Here is an 18,419-nt window from a genome sequence, read left to right on the forward strand (position 1 = left end):
GGGGATTAAATTAGGAGCGATGAGATTGGAAGACTGGGTTCGGGTATTGTCACGGTGAAGGTGTGGGGGAGAGATCCATGGTGATATTCAAGCCTGCTTTGCACGGGGTTTATTCAGGAAGAGGAAGAAGCTGCTTCCCATCCACTTAAGAGCAGCAGCGCCGTTTTTGTTGAGTTTGCTGACTTAGCTCAGTTGGGAGAGCGTCAGACTGAAGTTCTGAAGGTCCTGAGTTCGATCCTCAGAGTTAGCACTCTTTTTTTGTGTGTGAGATTTTTGTCCGTGAAATTTCACTGTCCTCCAGAACCATTATTTTGCTATTATATACATCACTCAGTCGAGTTCTCGTTCTTCTCATACACTCTGAGCAGCTGGAGCACACGCGGATCAGCAACAAAGTCACGTGTCCACTCGCTTCCCTTCTCGCGCGACTCCTTCACGAATCTGCGCGGCCAGTCGTTTTCCTCGCTCTCCAGTAGCTTCATGTCTTGAGGAGTGAACGGACGGGAATTTTTCGTGATCAGCCCCCATAGCCGTTCGTTGTACTCGATCAGCTGGTAGCGCTTGTTGTAGAACCTGTATATTCTCTCTGGCTGTTTGGTGAAGCCGGCCACATTGTAGTTTTGCAGAGCTAGAATTGGTTGCGTGAAGAAATATGGAACGCCGTTCTCGTCCCGGAGATTATTAAAGTCCAATTCTGGCGCGAGCGGAGCAGCCGGGTAGTCGGCAGGATCGATATATGGACGAGCGACCGGTTCTGGCTTTTTTTCGTCGTTTTGTTCCTCGGAGTCCTTGGGCTCTTCTTTTTTTTCGGGTTTTTCTAAAGGACCCAACAACCCTTCGTGAACCCCGTTAATGTACTCCTTGAACGCTCCCCTGCCAATGGTGATGATCCCGCCTGCATCTTCCGGAGATAGGCCGGCGTCTTCGTAGCTCAACGGCTGCTGTTGGGTGCACTGGAATATACCCAGTATATCGGCCGGTCTGAACAGCTCTTTTAGGGGTTTGGTCGCTTCAGGGTCCACTGGTTCTACTTTGGGCTCTGGCTCTTCCTTAGCGGATGTCTGGAGCCTGTTTCGTCTGATCTGGCGGATCTCTTCCGACACAGCGTGGCGAATATCTCCCTGTCTTTCAGCAGTGTAAATGTCGAAGTCGATCGCGGCAGAATTCAATATAGGCTTGCAGAAGCGGCGCAGATACTTCAAGCCCTCGCTCAAAAAATCGTTGGGAGGCGGCGCAACATAGATCCGCAGCTTGCGCGGCAACTGGTTGGGCAGAAACGGCTGCTCGCCAAAGTGTTTGGCCTTCTCCATATACTGAGCTCGCAGCACGGACTGCTGACGCTTGTCGTAGACAATGCCTCCTCCAACGGCCGCGACGACGGTCCAAAAAATCAGCCAGTTCCGGGACGGCAGTTTGAGTTTCTTGATGCCGAGCATCTGCAGCGCAGGGTTCTCAATGGCCATGGTGAAGAAGGAATATTTTTTTATTTTTTTTTATTTTTTCTTATTTTCTACGATAATACATTTCGTTCGTTACTACTCATTACCCTTTAATGCCCTGATAACCGCAGGTCGCCTCATCATCTGCTTAGTCCACTTGTAAACCTCGGGGAACTCGGCCTTGAGATCGATTCCTATGCGGTCGACGACGTAGTTCCACGTGACAAAACAGAGGTCTGCTATGGTGACACGGTCGCCCACGAGCCACACTGGGTGGTCGAAGTATCTGCTCTGGGACAGCGGCGTGAGGCCGGCGGAGTAGGACGCGGCGTTTTCTGCGTCGAGCTCCATGATCAGAGCCTCGCGACGCTCGGCAAGGGCCATCTCGAGCACACCGTACACGCGGCGCACTTCATCGGTGTATCTCTCGATGGCAGAGGGCACGTTGCTGGAGTGGAAGTATTTGAAGTGTAGCGCCTGGCCTATCATGGGCGAGTGGCCCGAGGTCTGGAAAAACAGCCAGCTGAGGATGTGGCTTTGCTCGACAAGGTTATCGCTCCAGATCGCACAGGAGCCCTCTTCCTTGAGTTTTTTCTCCACCAAGTACAGGATGATGGCCCCGGACTCCCAGATGGACACCTGCTGGTCCTGGTTCGTGTGGTCTATCAGCGCAGGCACCCTGCCGTTCGGGTTGATGGCGAGGAACTCTGGCGTGCGCTGCTCGCCCTTGTTGAAGTCCAGTAGAATCGTGCTGTAGTTGTACTCGAGCTCGGATAGTATGATGGCGATCTTGAATCCGTTGGGCGCAGACCGGTGGCTCACGAGCGTATAACCCTCGTTAGGGGCTCCTTGCGAGAAAAACTCCTTCAGCCGCGACACCGACTCCGAGTCCAGCGTCTGGTTCGTCTGGCTCTCGTACTCGTTCTGGATGTCTGAGTGGCTGACAGGCTGGCTGATGCGGACGTTTCTGAGTCCAGCAGAAAGGTTGGAGATGGTATTGTTCATAAAAGATTTTTTTAAAAGTGCACGAGCGAAAAAAAATGCCAAACAATTAACACAGGTTGGATTTTTTTGCGAAAAGCAATACCGCTATATAAACTACACAGACAATGTCTTTAATTAGAAAATGATCAGTTGTAACCCTGGTTGCCGTTGAAGCCCATGTAGTAGTTGCTCTGGTCCGGGTTCAGGTAGTTGTTGCCCATCTGGGGTATGTGGTATGGGGGCTGGCCGGCCTGGGAGGGGTCTGCCTGGGGCTGGCCCTGGGGAGGAGGAGGCAGCGGCTGCTGGGGCTGCTGGGGCTGCAGCTGCGGGTGCATGTGCTGGGCCGCAGGATGGCCCTGGGGAGCGTGTGTGTCCGGGATGCCGCCGGCCTGCGCGTCGTCGTCCTCGTTCGAAGGCTCCTCAGGAGCGTTCAGACAGGCCTGGATAAGGTTCTTCCCTTCCGGCTTGGTCACCAGAGGCTGCAGCTTAGGCGTCGTGAACGTGTACACGAGCCCTGTCTCGGAAACAACAAGCAACAGCACCTGGGTGCCGGTCAAAACAGAAAGCTCGTACGCCTTCTTCATAATGCCGGCCTTCCGCTTGGAAAAAGTGATGTGTCTCCTGGACTTCTCCTGGATGAACCTGATTTCGATCTTTCTGCGTTCTCTCTTGTTGGAGGGCTTGGAGTCTTCGTCCTCCTCGTCGTCGAGTTCTGGATTTTGAGGCTGCAAATTGAGGTCAGGCTGCTCGGACGCCTGCGACTCCTGCTTCAGATTGGCCATTTCAGACACTGCTGTTAGTGTGGAATTATGGTGCACTTACTTTTCACTTATCGATTGATTATCCGTAAGAGGAAGAGCTTTCTCACAATTACTTAAAGGAGAAGTGTGTTTATAGGTTTATTAAAGAAGAAAAACCACCAAACTCGGAAAACAAGATGTGTAAAATTCCAAATTTATCGAAAGGATGCTATTGTTACCCGATTGAGCCAGGGAGGGGAACATCCGTACACCAGCAGAAAAAAAAATCAGACCTCAAATTCCATCTCGAGTCGACCACAGACGTGCTGGAGGTCTCGGGAAACTGCGGGTTGCGGGCAGCGCGCAATGTGGAACGCAGCCGCTCGCACCGCTACGTGGGTCAGCTACAGAGCCAAACCGAGGCCGCTAGAGTGCACGCGCAGGCCGTCGGCGTTGACTACTGCCTCGACTCGGCCTCGAGACGGCCTCGACGGCTACTTCTCAAACTATTCCACCTTAGTGATCATTATTAGGTCTATCAATTAAACACATATGAAACCATGCTCAGCACATGAATGGATTCTCATGGCTTATTTCTTGAACCGCTTGACCAAGTAGAGCGCAAAGACGGTCACAGCTGGAATGTTAGTATAAAAGCCCAATTCAGCACTTACCAATGACGAAGATCAAGCAGAAGACAAGGATAACACCGGCTGGTAGCATCTCAATTAATTATAGGTATCAGGTTGGCAATTAGGAAGCAGCTTGTGGAAGAAGAGCTATAAGATTAATTGGAAAACAAACTTTTCTCTAAAGAGTTTCCGTTTCGGTATATATATTATGCACTTGAGACAATTTGCTGCCTAACCACGAATAAACGGTGTGCAATTATTTTCTTTTTCCGGGGGGTCCGGAATTCCCAGATAAGCCGGCAAACACAGGGAGAGCGATGTTGTGAAGAGACAGAGGTGGGTGTCGCGAGCGGTGGGGACGACGGTTGCTCTCGCCGCTGCGATTGGCCAATGTAGCACGACGAGGTGATGGCTGTTTCCGGCCCTTCCCTGTTTAGGCTGCCTTTTTTACCCAAAACAATCCTCCTCGCTTCCATTTCCGGTCCCAAACCGAGTTTCCGGAAACCATCTATTGCATCATATCCGGTCCTGAGGCAATTTTTCTTCCCACCGTTCCCGAGACATAAACATTACACCGGCTCATTCTCGCCGATCCCCAAAAAGTACCTACCTGTTTGCCAAGACTTTTCTGCCGACCAATAATAGCTAACGTAATTGTGCGTCGATCGTCTCCACCCTTTTTTCACGCACCCCTACACCACCTTTTTTTCGTGCCAATGTTTCCTCCAGGCAGCCTTGTTCTCACAAAGATAAAGGGGTTCCCCGAATGGCCCTCGCGCGTGATTGACTATGAACAGCTCCCGGAGAAAATACGCAGCATGAAGCCGGGCTCTGCGCCCGGCAGAAAGCGCCGGCGTGCCGCCTCCGAACCGCAGCACGTGTGTGTCAAGTTCTACGGCGACGACGAGTATTTCTGGTGCACAGAAAAGGATCTCAAGCCTCTGTCCGACGAGATGGTCACCGAGTACCTTGTCAAAAAGGGCGAATTGCCCGACTCGGACGGCAACTTCCGTGCCAAGCGTGCGTCCAAGGTGTCCAGTCTGACCAACGCGTATTTGTGTGCCAACAACAAGGACGTTTCGCCGCAGGACTTTGCGTTATACGGCAGTTATGGAAACGTGGGGGAAGCAGACGAGGATTACGTGGAGGAGGCTGATGAGGACGAGGAGGAAGAGGAGGAAGAAGAAGAGGAAGAGGAAGAGGAAGAAGAGGAAGACAGCGACTCTGATGAGGAAGCGTATGGAAGAGCAAGCAAGAGGAAACACAACGGGTCGCACGGGGCCAAAAAGAAAGCCAAGGTGGAGGTTGTGGAGGACCTGGACAGCGACTGGGGGCTGGACTCGGACGTGGAGGACGCCGGGCTGGATATTCCGCCGCTGAACAGCGCCGAGCTGGTCGACGAGGTCAAGAAAAGCACCAAGTTCTTTGGCGACATCAGGGTGCAGATCCAGAAACTCGCGTTTCCGCCAGAAACGCCTGTGGACTACGCCAAAACAGGCAAGGAGCTCGAGCCGCTCGTCAACAAGCTGTCGGGCTACAGGCCTGTTTCGCGGGCCGTGCTAAAATCGACCAACATCGCAAAGCTGCTGGTGGTGCTGCTGAAGAAACCGGAGTTTGCGCGGCTCAGGGTGGCCAAGAAGATCGGCACGGTGCTGAAAAACTGGCTCGACCTGCACGTCGAGCCCGACCCGCACTGGGGCGACGACTACGAGCCAAGCTCGGACGTGGAGGAGGAGCAGAAGGACGCGCCCGCCGACGAGGTCAAGCGGGAGCCTGACGAGCCGGTGCCGGTGCCTGCTGCCAACGGAGGAGAGCGCGTACAGTAGTAAACACCGAAACCGGCAATTTCTCCGCTTACATAAGCACAAACAGCGCATTTACTGCCCAAAAACTGTTATCACTCTCTTCATGACGACCCCCCAATCGCCGCTCCTCCCGGACGCCTCGACCTCGCTGCCCGGCTACGTTGCCGAGGAGCTCACCGAGGAGCTCGACTCCGGCTACGGCTCCGTGGCCGCTGAGCAAGACGGCGCCGACGAGTACCTTGTTCCCAAGAGACAGCTGTATGTGATTCTGCCGTGCATTTTCTCGCTCACGTTCCTGGCGTCCATGGACACCACGATTCTGTCGACGATTCTGACGGAGATCGCGTCCGACCTGGACGCCATTCCGTATCTTTCGTGGATCGCGACGTCCTATTTGCTGGCGTCCTCCATCATCCAGCCTTTGGGCAAACTGTCCGACATTTTTGGCCGCAAGCCCATGATCCTGGGCTGTATCTTTGTGTTCACGATCGGCTGTTTCCAGTGCGCGGCCGCCACGACGGCCGTGGGCTTTGCGGTCGGCCGGTTTCTGTCGGGTTTTGCGTCTGGGCTAAACACGCTGGGAAGCATCACCATGAGCGATCTTGTCCCGCTGCGCAAGCGCGGCGTGTACCAGGGCCTCGCGAACCTATGCTACGGCACGGGGTCTGCGTGCGGGACGTTCGGCGGCCTGGTTGCGAAGCGCTACGGCTGGCGGATGGTGTTCTGGATCCAGTGTCCGATCGGCATCGGCTGCTTTCTGCTGTGTCTGTTCAACCTGAACCTGCCGCCGATCATCCGCGTGCAGCTCACGTGGCGGGAGAAACTGAGACGCGTCGACGTCCTGGGCATTCTCAGCCTCGCGCTCACTCTGTTCCTGTTCATTCTGGTCACCTCGTTCGAGTTCGAGTCGCCCAAATGGCCCGTCCTGCTCTGTCTCGCGTTTGCAGCGTCTCTCGCCGGCTTCGTCAGGATAGAGAACGCCGCCGTCGACCCGATCGTGCCCCTCGAGCTGCTCAGAAACCGCTCCATCCTCGGCTCCTCGCTGGCCAACTGGTTCGGCACCATGTACATCAGCTGCGTGCTCTACTACTACCCGGTGTTTTTGTCGACGGTGTACGGGTTTGACACCGGCCAGGTCGGGACCCGGCTCGTCCCGTCGATCGTCCTGTCGTCGTTCTCGTCCATCGGGTCCGGCTACTACATGAAGGTGACGGGCAGGTACCGCAACTTCTCCATCGCGAGCGCCGCGGCCGGCGTGCTGAGCCTGGCCGCGCTGGTGCTGTGCACGCAGCCCGCCCGCTCCGACCGGCCGCTGCCCGTCTACCTCATCATGGCGCTGCCTGCAGTGCCGTACTGCGCCTACGCGTCCATGCTCACCACCACGCTGCTGTCCCTGATCGCGTCCGTGCCCCAGGACCACCAGTCCGCCGTCACGTCCATCCAGTACGCGTTCCGGTCCACAGGCTCCACTCTCGGCACGTCCGCCGCTTCGCTGCTGTTCCAGTGGCATCTCGGCAGCTACATGCGGTCTGCGCTTTCGAGCCACGCCCCGGACGGCGTCTCCAGAAAGGAGGTCGCCCAGATCATCACCAGGGCGCTCCACAACGCAGCATATATCCGCACGGCCCCCGACTGGGCCGTGCCTACGCTCATCAAGGCCTACAACGTCGGGTGCTGGTCCACTTTCTTGTACTCCTTTGCCACGTGTGTGCTGTGTCTGTGCGCGATCCTGGCCGTGCGCGAGTACAAACTGCACACAACAGTGTCTCGGAAATAGATTTTTTTATGATCAAATAGATAAATAAATAAATCGTGCTATATTTAAATTTATTAAATTTATTCTTTCCTTGTTCGGATTTAAACTATTTTCTTATGAGTGTGCGCACCTCTTTGCACATCGAAGGGATGACGTGCTCGGCGTGCACGGCCGCGGTCGAGGACTGTCTGCGGCAGATAGACGGCGTCGAGGCCGTCCAGGTGGCGCTCATCACAGAGGAGGCTCTGGTCGAGCACTCGCACACCGTCCCGGGAGCGGCCCTCCAGCACGCCGTCGAGGATATAGGCTTCGGAGCGAGCGTGATCGCGTCGGAGGACGTCGCGTCGGAAATCCGAACGTCCTACCTCACCATTGGAGGCATGACGTGCAGCTCCTGTGTCAACGCCGTGACAGATGCCCTGAAAAAGGTGGACGGAGTCCGGGCGGTGCAGGTCTCGCTTCTGACCGAGCAGGCGACCGTGACACACACGTGTGCGGCCAGCCGGGTGTGCGAGGCCGTGGAAGACTGCGGGTTCGAGGCCAACCTGGTGGAAACAAAGAACGAGCAGGCGATCAACGACAACGAGTCTCTGACGCTGAAAATCTACGGAATGACCTGCTCGAACTGCTCGAACTCGATCGAGGACGCCGTCACGAAGCTCGACGGCGTTGTCCGGTGCCAGGTGGGCCTGGCCACCGAGGAAGCACGGATCGTCTACGACCCCAACCGCACTGGCATCAGGAAAATCATGGAGGCGATCGCGGATTGCGGATTTGACGCTATTCTGAGCACAAACCTGGACTCCGCGTCGCAGCTCGAGCTGCTGCTGAAGGTCAAGGACGTCGCGTACTGGCGACACACGTTTCTGAAAATGGTGGCTTTCGGGTTCCCCATCTTCTTCCGCCACCACATCTGGCCACTGCTGGCAATGATCCTGCACATCCACTGGACGCCCCTCGCGCTCTACCACGGTCTGTTTCTCGAAACCCTGTTCGAGTTCTGTCTCGGCACATACATACAATTCTGGCTCGCTCGACGGTTCTACGTCAACTCGTACAACGCCTTGCGGCATCGCAACGGAACGATGGACCTCTTAATCTGCGTCTCCACCACCACTGTCTACGTTTATTCCACATGCTCCATTTTGAACGCCGTGCTCCATAATGCCCAAAAACCCGCTTCTGTCCTGTTCGACACCTCTGCCATGCTGTTCATCTTTGTTTCGCTCGGCAAATGGATAGAGTCCAAGGCCAAGGGCAACACGTCGACCGCTCTTTCCAAGCTTCTGTCCCTGACACCGTCCGTGTGCACTATTCTCGAAAACCCCGACGACCTCAGCTCGCCCCAGAAAGAGATAAGCACCGACCTGCTCCAGAAAAACGACGTGGTGGTGCTCCATCCCGGCGGAAGAGTGCCTGCCGACGGCGTGTGCGTTTATGGGTCTTCCGAGGTTGACGAGGCGCTCCTGACGGGCGAAAGCGTTCCTGTGGTCAAAAGAATTGGCTCCAAGCTCTACGGCGGGTCCATCAACGTCGCGTCGCCGCTGTACATGCGTGTGGAGGTGATTGGCGAAAAAACGCACCTGTCGCAGATCGTCAAGCTTGTGCGAGACGCCCAGATCGCCAAGGCGCCGGTCCAGAAGTTTGCCGACGTGATCGCCAGCAAGTTTGTCATCACCATACTGGTTCTGTCGCTGTTCACGTTTGTTTTCTGGTGTCTCTACATTTTCTGCCAGCCTGTCGACAAGGTGCCCAGGTTTTTCGTCGACGCAGACACAGGAAGCGTTGTTTTCTCAAGAATCCTGCAAATCGCCATCTCTGTCGTCGTCGTGGCGTGTCCGTGTGCGCTCGGGCTCGCCGCGCCGACGGCCGTGATGGTCGGAACCGGTGTGGGGGCCACCAATGGAATTTTGATCAAGGGCGCGGACATACTGGAAAAAGCAAGCGGAATCAACTGTGTTGTCCTTGACAAGACGGGCACCATCACGTCGGGCAAGATGCGCGTGTCGAATTACCATTTTGTTGGCGACATGGACGAGAATCTCGTCTGGAACATAGTACATGCCATAGAGTACGATAGCGAGCACCCTGTGGGAAAAGCGTTGGTTTCCGGGGCCGCTGTTCGCGCTTCGCCGTTCCCCATTGACGTTACCAAGGTGCACAACATCGTGGGTCTGGGATTGGAGGCCCAGATAAGGCTGGACGGCGAGGACGTGGACGTTGCCATAGGAAACGGCCAGCTGATGAAGGAGAAGAAAATCGCCAACTCGGCCGACTTCCTTGTCTGCTGCAAGCGTTTGAACAACCCGCACATCTCCACGTTCTCGCACATTCTCGTCAACGACAAGTACGTCGGCTACGTCGAGCTCGCCGACACGCTCAAGTCCGACGCTGCCAGTACCGTTTCTGCGCTCATCGGCCGAGGATTCACCGTTGCCATGGTGACCGGAGACAACGTGCAGACTGCGCGCACCGTTGCACAGGCCGTGGGCGTCCCGCTGACGAACGTTTTCGCGCAGGCGCAGCCTGACGACAAGCTGCGCGTGGTGGACCAGATGCAGAAACACGGCCTCAAGGTTGCGTTTGTTGGCGACGGCATCAACGACGCGCCGGCGCTGATCCAGGCCGACCTGGGCATGGCCATTGCCACGGGCACCGACATAGCCATCGAGGCCGCCGACGTGGTGCTGCTCTCTTCTGTGCAGCCGGACGACGACGACGACGGTATCGCGTTGCAGGAGTACGGCCGCAAGGACGGCACCGCAGGCATTCTTGCCGCGCTGGACATCTCGCAGCGCACGTTCCGCAGCATCAAGGTGAACTTTTTCCTCGCCGTGGTGTACAACCTGATCATGCTGCCAATTGCGATGGGCTTTTTAATCATTCCATGCGGGCTCACGATGAACCCGATGATCGCGTCGGCGGCGATGGCGTGCTCGTCTGTGAGCGTGGTGTTCAACTCGCTACGTCTCAAGAGCTGGAAGATGCCGGTTCTGGACAACTCGCGTGTTCCAGAGGAGCGTGTTGACTGGGCCGACGACCAGGTTCTTTCGTCGATGGACGTTGCAAAAATGGACGTCGTCGACAACACGCGGGCCCGCTGGCACACCCGGCTGCTCAGCCGCCTCAAATCCCCGTACGAGAGACTCCATTAATCAATATGTACGCAGATAAATAATATTTCCGTTTATTTCTCCAGATACTCCACCGCGTGCGCGTTGTATCTGCCGCCCCGGATTTCGATCCTGTCGAGTTTCGCGTTCAGATCGGCGAACTCGGCGTCCGTGAGCGGGATCTCCGTGTTGTTCTCGCGGTTTCTCGCCGGAGTCGACGACGAGGGGATCGGAATCACCCTGGCGTACTTTTCAGGGAACTCGTTGTGCTTGCGGATCCACGCCAGCGCGATCTGCGCAGCAGTGCACTTTTTCTGTCTTGCAAGCTCCTCTGCCAGTCTCACCACGCTCCTGTTGTTCTCCAGAACCTCCTGCGACGAGAACCGGTCCAGCATCCGCCGGAAGTCTCCTTCGGGAATGTCGTCCACAGATTTTATCTGGCCCGTCAGATAGCCCCTGCCGAGCGGCGAGTACGCGATCACAGGTATTCCGAGGTCCCTGCACGCCTCCATCACGCCGTTTCTCAGAATATCCCGCGACCACAGCGAAAACTCCACCTCCACGCACGAAAGCGGGTGCACTTTGGCAGCACGACGAACCGTGCTGGCAGACACCTCGCTGAGTGAGATTCCGCGGATGACGCCCTCCTCAATGAACGGAACAATACTCCTCACCACCTCTTCGACAGAGTGCTTGCCGTCCTGTCGTGCCGGCTCGAATATGTCAAACGTGCCGTCCGGAAAATAGGAAGCGATATTCCGGATAGACTTGGCGATGTTCTCGGGCGAGTTGTCGGGCGGGTTCGGAATATCGACGCACCCCTTCACGGAGACAACCATCTTGGCGCGCGACTCCGGGTACTTGGCAAAATAGGCCCGCAAAAGCTCGAGATTCGCGTGCTTGTCGTTGGGCAGATTGCCGTAGAACTCGCCCGCGTTGAAGAACTCGACGCCGTCCGCGAGCGCGTTGTTGATCGTGGAAAATGCCTGGTCGTGCGGCACAGGCCGCGGCCGCCACGTCAGCGACATCAGCCCGTAGCCCGTGTTGCCCCTGATCGCCACACTCATGCTTGCTAGCTGCGAAATAATTCCAGCCGAATTCTTCACAGCCGCGGCCGCTTACGTAACACGCTTCGCGTCGGCGTCGCCCAGCTTATCGAACGGGTTGTACTCGGGCGGGTTGACGGTCACGCCCATCGGCGAGGCGACCGGCAGCACGACCGAGGCGGCGGTGGGCCCGATGGACGCCACGAGCGGCGTTGTCACCGGCAGCTGCGCCACGTGCTCGAGGCCGCTCGTCTGGAGACTTTTCACCTGCTGCTGCATCGAGTCCTCCTTCTCCGCCGGGAGCGGCGACGGGACCGTGCGGGCGGCGGCGTCCTGGCCCAAATGGCCGTTCTGGAAGTTGGCGACCGACGGGATCGACGAGAGCGGCGGCTGGTCCGTGGCGTTCGTGACCGACTGCTTGAGCACGCTTGTTTCGAGACGGATCGTCAGCTCCTTGGTGGCTCGCGTCAGGCTCGACAGCGCCCCACGCACCTCGTTCAGCGCGGGCATGTCCTGCAACGCGCCCTTCGTGGCTGCCAGGAAGCTGATGATCGACTTCAGAAACAGGTTTGTCTCCTCGTAGAGCCGCAATTGCTGGTCTTCGTCGAGCCTCTGCGCGGTGCGCGTCTGGCTGAGCACCGCCCGGATCCGCTTGGTCTGCTCCATCGAGCTCATGCAGTACGTCGTGAGCTCCTTCACCTTCTGCGCGATGTTGGGCAGGTCCTGGTTGTCTGGGACGGCGTCCGGCGAGATGTGCGAGTTCTGTGTGTTTTGCGCGGTGCTGATCGCGCTCTTGGCCAGCGCGTCGTTGAGCTGGGTGAACACGGCGTGTGCCGCCTGTGTCGTGAAGCCGATGGTGTCGTACAGCTTCTCGTTGTCTGTCGTGGACTCGATGTTGCTGATGGCACTCAGCTCGGAGTCCTGCCGCGCGACCGCCGGCAGACTCGTGTCGACCTTGAGCGGCTGGCGGTGCACGGATGGCTGGCGCTGCGGAACGGGAATCGTCTGAGCGTGCTGCGGATTTGGCGGCGGCGCCCTGTTGATCTTGGGCGGCTGCGTGCGCAGTTTCTGGGGCGCCAGCGGGGCCGCCGAGACCTGGGCGGGATGCGCGCCTTTCTGCTGCGTCCGAGGCGCGAACGACGGGTCGAGCATCTTGCAGATGCCCGTCAGCTCCACCAGCAGCGAGAACAGCGAGAAGTACGCCATCCGGATCGTTTCCGTGCCCATCGACGCCACCATGTGGCTCGGAAACGTGAGGTGGTCGACGATCTTGCGCAGGTCCTTCAGCAGCTCCACCAGCTGCGTCGCCAGCTGCGCGCGAAGACTCTCCTGGATGGCGTCTCTGTCCGTCTCGTTGGCGCGGCGGTTCAGAAAGTCGTACAGGCTCACAAAGTTGTTGAACGAGCTCGTCGACGTGTTGATCGAGATCCCCAAGTTCCTCAGCACGCCCGTGAACTCGGAATAGACAAATCGCACCTTGTGTGCCATTTTCATGGTGTCCGAAAAGGCCAGCCGTTCTGACCCGGGCGAGCCGTGCACCTCGCGCAACGTGGTCAGCTTGCCGTCCGTGCCGGCCGTCTGCGACGCCAGCGACGGCTTTCGGGGCAGAGCCGACGCAGACAGCCCGCCATTCTGCGAGGTAGGAATCGCGCTCTGGCTCATGCTGCGCAGGTTGCGGCCAACATGGTACTTCAGATCCTCCAGCGCAAGCTGCTTGGGCTCGCCCTTGGCGCCCGCAGCCGGCACCGACGACGCTATGCTGGCCGTCGAGCTGTTGGCGCTCGAGGGGCCCGGTTTGGGGGTCGAGCTCGTGCTGGCGGGCGGCTTGAACAGCCGGCCCAGACGCTTTTCCGCGCGCGTGGACTTGAACTGCGACTCGCTGTTGCTCCGGGAGCGCGTCAGCAGGACGTCTTCGGAAAAAATCGACATCTCGTTATAGCACACGCACAGATCGATTTTAGCTGTTTTATCTTTTTCGAGCTATTAATTACACACCCGCACACACCCGTGCACCGTCAGGTCTCCTTTCTGACCCCGGACACGATGTCGTCGACGCGGAGCAGCATGCTGGCGCTCTCGATCGACGTCTTGGCGCTCTGCTGCTTGATCACCTCGGGCTCCCAGATGCCGTACTCGTTCATGTCGACGATCTTGCCGCTCTCGCCGTCAATCCCCCACGTGTGCTCGCCGTTGGCGTGCTTGGCTCTCAGCTGCGACAGCACTCTGATCGGGTTGCCGCCGCAGTTCTGGATCAGCGTTCTCGGGATCACCTCGAACGCGTCGGCGACCGCCTGGTACGGCCACTGCTGCACGCCCTCGATTTTCTTGACCCGCTCGGCGAGCCCGACGCTGACGGCCATCTCGGTGGCTCCGCCGCCCGGGGCGAGCGACGGCTCGAAAAACACGTTTCTCGTTACCGCCATCGCGTCCTGCAGGTTTCTCTCGACCTCGTTCAGGATGTCCTTGGACGGTCCGCGCAGCATCACCGTGCAGGCCCTTGGTTCCTGACACTTGACCAGGAACGAGAAATACTCGTCTCCGATCAGCTTCACCTCGAACAGCCCGCACTTCGAGCCCACGTCGGACTCCTTCAGGTCCTCCACGCGGTTCACGATCGTGGCCCCCGTGCATCTGGCTATTCTGTTGTTGTCGCTCTTCTTCACTCTTCTCAGCACGGAACAGCCGCCTTTCAGCAGGTAGTGCTGTGCCAGGTCCGAGACGCCCTTCTCGGTGATCACGAGGTCCGGCTTCACGGCCAGAATCTGCTCGCACATCAGCTTCACCTGCTCCTCCTCGATCTGCAACAGTCGGGCCCAGTCCTCTTCCTTGGTGATCTCGACGTTGGTCTGGCTCTCGCCCTTCTTGTACTCCAGCGGACAGTCCAGCAGCACCACGCGCGGCTTCTCAATCACACGCTTCATCTTGGGATGCACCACGTCCTTGTTCAGCAGCACGCCGTCCAGAACAACAGAGTCCTCGATCTCGCCGCCAGGAATCTTCTCCACACGCACATACCGCTTGATGTCGATCTCCTTGTGGTCGCCCTCCTGCACCAGCACCGTCTTCACCGCCTTCAGCGCCAGCTGACACATCAGCTGCGACCATTTGGCCACGTACTTGGTGCCAATGGCGGCGCTGATCAGCTTCACCATCGCCGCCTCGTTCTCCAGGTCCACAGGGATACTCGTCTCGTGGATGATTTCCAGCGCGTCCTTCAGTGCCTGTTTCAGCGCCTGGATGATCACCACCGGATGGATGTTTTTCTCTATGTATGGGAACGTCTGTGCAAGGATCTCGCCCGCAAGAATGATCACCGACGTGGTGCCGTCGCCGACCTCTTCGTCCTGCGTGCGGCTCAGCTCGATCATCGACTTGGCTGCCGGGTGCGCGACGTCGATCTCGCGCAAAATCGCGTGTCCGTCGTTGGTCAGCACAATGCCTCCCATCGGATCCAGCAGCATCTTGAGCATGGCCTTCGGGCCCAGACACGTCCGGATGATGTCTGCGACGGCCTTTGCCGCGGTGATGTTCTGGATCTGGGCCTCGCGGCCGGTCTGTCTCTGCGCAGCCGTGTTCATGAACACAACAGGGGCTTGCATGGCGAAAAGAAGTATGAATATTTTTTTCTCCAGCGAAAAACTTCGTGTAATTATGTAATTAATTATTTTTCACATTTTTGCGAGCAGCCGGCGCTCGTAGACAAAGCGCAGCACCGACAGCGACGCGGCCGTGGCGAGGAACAGCGCGCCCACGAACACGCACAGCTTGTCGAAGCCCTCCACGGTGTCCAGGTGGCCCGGCGGAATGAACGTTCCCGCGATGATGGGCCCCACAAGCACGCCCACTGCTGCGGTTGGGAAAAACACACCCAGATACGACGGCAGCTCGTCCGCAAACAGCTGCCCCACAATGGCCGGCGCCAGGCTCACAAACGGGCCTGTCGCGAACCCCCACGTAACGCAGAACGCAAGCGTCGCCGCCGACGAGCGCGCGGGCATCCACAGGGCCAGTGGTAGCACGCCGCTGAGCACGAGTGTCGGGATCATTATGTTGAATCTGCCGAGCTTGTCGCCGACGTAGCCGCACGAGACGCGTCCCAGCAGCGTTGCCGCGTTGACAATGGCCACGTTGTAGTCCTGGATCGGCTGTGCCACGCCCAGCCGCTGGCAGAACAGGTCCACGTAGAACAGGCCGGGAAAGAGCCCCAAGATGGCCACGGCGAACGAGATGTTGAGGACCTGGAACCGCCAGTTCAGCAGCACTCTGAAGTTGATGCGCAGCACGTTCTGGCCCGGCTTGCGCGGCGGCGGCCGCACTCGCGGCCGCAAGTTCGTGGTGGCAAAGGCCACCATCGGGATGTACAGAAACCCGATGATTCTGTTCCCCCACGCAAACCCCACCTTGTTGATGAGGCCGCGCACGCCGATCGGCCAGTACACGCCGGCCATGCTGGCCCCCGCGGTGATCAGCCCCGACGCAATTGCTTTGCGCCGGTGGAAGTACTGGAACACCACTCCCGCACAGTGCACGTACATGAGTCCAGATCCCAGGCCGAACATCAGGCCTTGCACCACGAAAATCTGCCACGGCGCCGTCGTGATCGACAGAAACATGTACGACAGTATGCAAACGAGCCCGCCACCCCCCACCATAGCTTGCGGCCCCAGATAGTACATCCCCACAGTCGACGGAAGGGCTGTAGCAAACGTGAGACAGCCCTGCAGAGACCCAATGATCGAGAGCGTGTTGGAGCTAATGTGGGGGTACTTGTTCTCGTAGTAGCTCTGGTACACGCCAAACGAATTGACCATGCCGAACGAGAGGGCCATGACTGTCGCTCCCGAGCACAGGGCCAGCCATGCGCGCAGGCCGCCCTCTGGCGGCGGGCCGGGGGATTCCCGTGGGGACGGCAACGACTGCGCACACGACGGCGTCTTCTCGAGGTCGCGGCCGTGTTCAGTATCCATGGGTGATGAAACACGGACGAGCCTGTAGATGGAGGCTCCTACTAATTTACCAAATTAATTTTTGGGATTACATAAGCCCCAAGAGGCTATTTTTTAGCTCTAGCGAGCAGATCTGTGAGTTCCCTTGGCACGTCGAATTTCGGCAGAAGCAGCTCGAAAAGCTGCAAGCCGGCGCCCACAAACAGCTGCGCCAGGTCGGACCGGCTGGCGATTTTTTGGCCAGTTTTCCCGCCCCCAAAACACCCCACCATCTCTGTCCACTGCCATTTGGTAGCAATGTCGTTGTACGACCGGTACGGGCCCTGGATCACGCGCTCGATCGTGTAGCCGTCGTTGTTGAGCAGATAAAGCACGGGGTCGACTTTGTAGCGCACCAGCGACGCGAGTTCCTGCAGAGTCATCTCTGCCGCGCCGTCTCCCTCGACGGTGATAACACGGCCTGGAGCGCCCGAGTCGCGCTTGGCGATGCACGCACCCAGAGTGGCCGGAATGGCGTATCCGATCGCGGCCCACAGGAACTGGTTGATAAACTTGGCCCCGTGCAATTCGATGGTTCCTGTGGCCCACATAAACGAGCCCGTGTCGACGATAAGCACGTCGTTTGGCGTGAGCGACCGCTCAATATGTGTTCTGAGGTCGTTCATGGTAAGCGGCGCGCTGTCTGTTGGCCGTGGAGGCCGCGAAATTTCGTATTTTCTGCTTCTGGCCACGCGCTCCGCGTCCAGTTGCTCCACAAGCATCTCAAACACGTCTCTCATGTTGACATCTGTGACGAGCTCTCCGCAAATACAGACGCTGTCAATGGAAAGCGAAACGACGTTTGTATCCTGCAATTTTGCCGAAAATGCGCCGTTGTTCATTTCGACGTCGAACGCTCCAACCCGCAGCACCAGATCGCTCTCCTCGATCGCGCGCGCCACGTCGCTGTTGCCCAGCGCGCCCTGGTACGTGCCCACAAACCAGCCGTGGCTCTCGTCGACAAGGCCCTTGCCCATGAACGTGTCGTAGACGTTGACCCTGCCGTCGAGCTTGGAAAGCAGGTTAGCCAGGGTACTGGTCATCTTGCACCGCGAAATAAAATAGTCCACCAGAAGGGCCGGGTTCTGGCTGCTGTAGATCTTTTGGAGAATGGTCTCCACCACAGCAGTTGCGCGGCTGCTGATTTGCGGAACATAGTCCACAATCAGCGGCTCGTACAGCCGCGAGGTCGGAACTTTCATCTCTGTCAGATCGCACGGCAGAAACAGATACCCTGGCCGCAGACACCGGTGGATCTCTCGGAGCACCCTGTCGACGGTGGAGCACGCCTTGTCGGCGTCGGAGTCAATAGAGCCCTGCACACAGCTGAAATTGGCAGCCACTTTCTCGTACAGATAGTGGTCCGGAGCCGCGTACGTCTTGCTACCAGTCAATAAGTGGTGGAATCTTTTGTCGGTGTTTTTCAGCCCCGTGGCAGACGTGCCGACCAAGTGCAGCAGCGGCGAGTACTCCGAGTACATCCCGGCAACGCCCGCAAGCGCAGAAAGCTCGCCAACGCCAAACGTCGACACCAGCACAGCCATCTTCTCGCACGTCTTGGCGTAGCCGTCACAGGCGTACGCCGCGTTCAGCTCGTTGCAACAGCCGATCCACTCCAGGCCGTCGATATCGTACAGATGTTCCAGAAAGTTGAGGTTGAAGTCGCCCGGAACACCAAAAATCGATCTGATCCCCAGCTGGTATATGCGCAGCAAAATATACTCGGAGACGGTGATGTAGTCAGAGTTAATAGAGTTGACCACCTGGTGATATTGCCCGCTCAGGGCGTCGCTTTGCAGGACAGGAGCCATTTTTCCCACATTACAGCCCGGCAACCGGCCGCTTATATACCTCTGCTGCGGCCGGGGTTTGAAATCCTTGTCCCGTTAATAACCGTACATATCCGTTGCTTGCCGCAA

General features: G+C 57.8%; 13 protein-coding genes across 13 annotated transcripts; 4 read left to right on the forward strand and 9 right to left on the reverse strand.

Moving 5' to 3' along the window:
- Window positions 1-326: 326 nt before the first annotated feature.
- Window positions 327-1,463, reverse strand: KL928_003212 (uncharacterized protein; the record flags this gene model as incomplete). The annotated part of the gene is made up of 1 exon (XM_043203775.1): window positions 327-1,463. One exon carries the CDS (start codon window positions 1,461-1,463, stop codon window positions 327-329), a length of 1,137 nt encoding a protein of 378 aa, XP_043059465.1.
- A 72-nt stretch (window positions 1,464-1,535) lies between these two features.
- On the reverse strand, window positions 1,536-2,444 carry KL928_003213 (uncharacterized protein; the record flags this gene model as incomplete). The annotated part of the gene is made up of 1 exon (XM_043203776.1): window positions 1,536-2,444. The coding sequence occupies one exon, from the start codon at window positions 2,442-2,444 to the stop codon at window positions 1,536-1,538; it is 909 nt and encodes a 302-aa protein (XP_043059466.1).
- Window positions 2,445-2,569: 125 nt separating this feature from the next.
- On the reverse strand, window positions 2,570-3,205 carry KL928_003214 (uncharacterized protein; the record flags this gene model as incomplete). The annotated part of the gene is made up of 1 exon (XM_043203777.1): window positions 2,570-3,205. The coding sequence occupies one exon, from the start codon at window positions 3,203-3,205 to the stop codon at window positions 2,570-2,572; it is 636 nt and encodes a 211-aa protein (XP_043059467.1).
- Window positions 3,206-3,360: 155 nt separating this feature from the next.
- KL928_003215 (uncharacterized protein) lies at window positions 3,361-3,696 on the forward strand (the record flags this gene model as incomplete). Its single annotated transcript, XM_043203778.1, has 1 exon — window positions 3,361-3,696. One exon carries the CDS (start codon window positions 3,361-3,363, stop codon window positions 3,694-3,696), a length of 336 nt encoding a protein of 111 aa, XP_043059468.1.
- Window positions 3,697-4,511: 815 nt separating this feature from the next.
- Window positions 4,512-5,621, forward strand: KL928_003216 (uncharacterized protein; the record flags this gene model as incomplete). Its single annotated transcript, XM_043203779.1, has 1 exon — window positions 4,512-5,621. One exon carries the CDS (start codon window positions 4,512-4,514, stop codon window positions 5,619-5,621), a length of 1,110 nt encoding a protein of 369 aa, XP_043059469.1.
- Window positions 5,622-5,649: 28 nt separating this feature from the next.
- On the reverse strand, window positions 5,650-7,110 carry KL928_003217 (uncharacterized protein; the record flags this gene model as incomplete). The annotated part of the gene is made up of 2 exons (XM_043203780.1): window positions 5,650-6,128; window positions 6,261-7,110. 2 exons carry the CDS (start codon window positions 7,108-7,110, stop codon window positions 5,650-5,652), a joined length of 1,329 nt encoding a protein of 442 aa, XP_043059470.1.
- Window positions 7,111-7,457: 347 nt separating this feature from the next.
- KL928_003218 (uncharacterized protein) lies at window positions 7,458-8,429 on the reverse strand (the record flags this gene model as incomplete). The annotated part of the gene is made up of 1 exon (XM_043203781.1): window positions 7,458-8,429. The coding sequence occupies one exon, from the start codon at window positions 8,427-8,429 to the stop codon at window positions 7,458-7,460; it is 972 nt and encodes a 323-aa protein (XP_043059471.1).
- Window positions 8,430-8,561: 132 nt separating this feature from the next.
- On the forward strand, window positions 8,562-10,511 carry KL928_003219 (uncharacterized protein; the record flags this gene model as incomplete). The annotated part of the gene is made up of 1 exon (XM_043203782.1): window positions 8,562-10,511. One exon carries the CDS (start codon window positions 8,562-8,564, stop codon window positions 10,509-10,511), a length of 1,950 nt encoding a protein of 649 aa, XP_043059472.1.
- Window positions 10,512-10,543: 32 nt separating this feature from the next.
- KL928_003220 (uncharacterized protein) lies at window positions 10,544-11,536 on the reverse strand (the record flags this gene model as incomplete). Its single annotated transcript, XM_043203784.1, has 1 exon — window positions 10,544-11,536. The coding sequence occupies one exon, from the start codon at window positions 11,534-11,536 to the stop codon at window positions 10,544-10,546; it is 993 nt and encodes a 330-aa protein (XP_043059473.1).
- An 85-nt stretch (window positions 11,537-11,621) lies between these two features.
- KL928_003221 (uncharacterized protein) lies at window positions 11,622-13,444 on the reverse strand (the record flags this gene model as incomplete). The annotated part of the gene is made up of 2 exons (XM_043203785.1): window positions 11,622-12,855; window positions 12,930-13,444. The coding sequence occupies 2 exons, from the start codon at window positions 13,442-13,444 to the stop codon at window positions 11,622-11,624; spliced, it is 1,749 nt and encodes a 582-aa protein (XP_043059474.1).
- An 86-nt stretch (window positions 13,445-13,530) lies between these two features.
- On the reverse strand, window positions 13,531-15,114 carry KL928_003222 (uncharacterized protein; the record flags this gene model as incomplete). Its single annotated transcript, XM_043203786.1, has 1 exon — window positions 13,531-15,114. One exon carries the CDS (start codon window positions 15,112-15,114, stop codon window positions 13,531-13,533), a length of 1,584 nt encoding a protein of 527 aa, XP_043059475.1.
- Window positions 15,115-15,319: 205 nt separating this feature from the next.
- On the forward strand, window positions 15,320-16,488 carry KL928_003223 (uncharacterized protein; the record flags this gene model as incomplete). The annotated part of the gene is made up of 2 exons (XM_043203787.1): window positions 15,320-15,454; window positions 15,532-16,488. 2 exons carry the CDS (start codon window positions 15,320-15,322, stop codon window positions 16,486-16,488), a joined length of 1,092 nt encoding a protein of 363 aa, XP_043059476.1.
- Window positions 16,489-16,568: 80 nt separating this feature from the next.
- KL928_003224 (uncharacterized protein) lies at window positions 16,569-18,311 on the reverse strand (the record flags this gene model as incomplete). The annotated part of the gene is made up of 1 exon (XM_043203788.1): window positions 16,569-18,311. The coding sequence occupies one exon, from the start codon at window positions 18,309-18,311 to the stop codon at window positions 16,569-16,571; it is 1,743 nt and encodes a 580-aa protein (XP_043059477.1).
- Between the last annotated feature and the right edge of the window lie 108 nt (window positions 18,312-18,419).

This window comes from Ogataea angusta (assembly GCF_019207475.1).
Source record: "Ogataea angusta isolate 61-244 chromosome Unknown 61-244_NODE_6_length_652341_cov_89.526226, whole genome shotgun sequence".
Lineage (NCBI taxonomy): Eukaryota > Fungi > Ascomycota > Pichiomycetes > Pichiales > Pichiaceae > Ogataea > Ogataea angusta.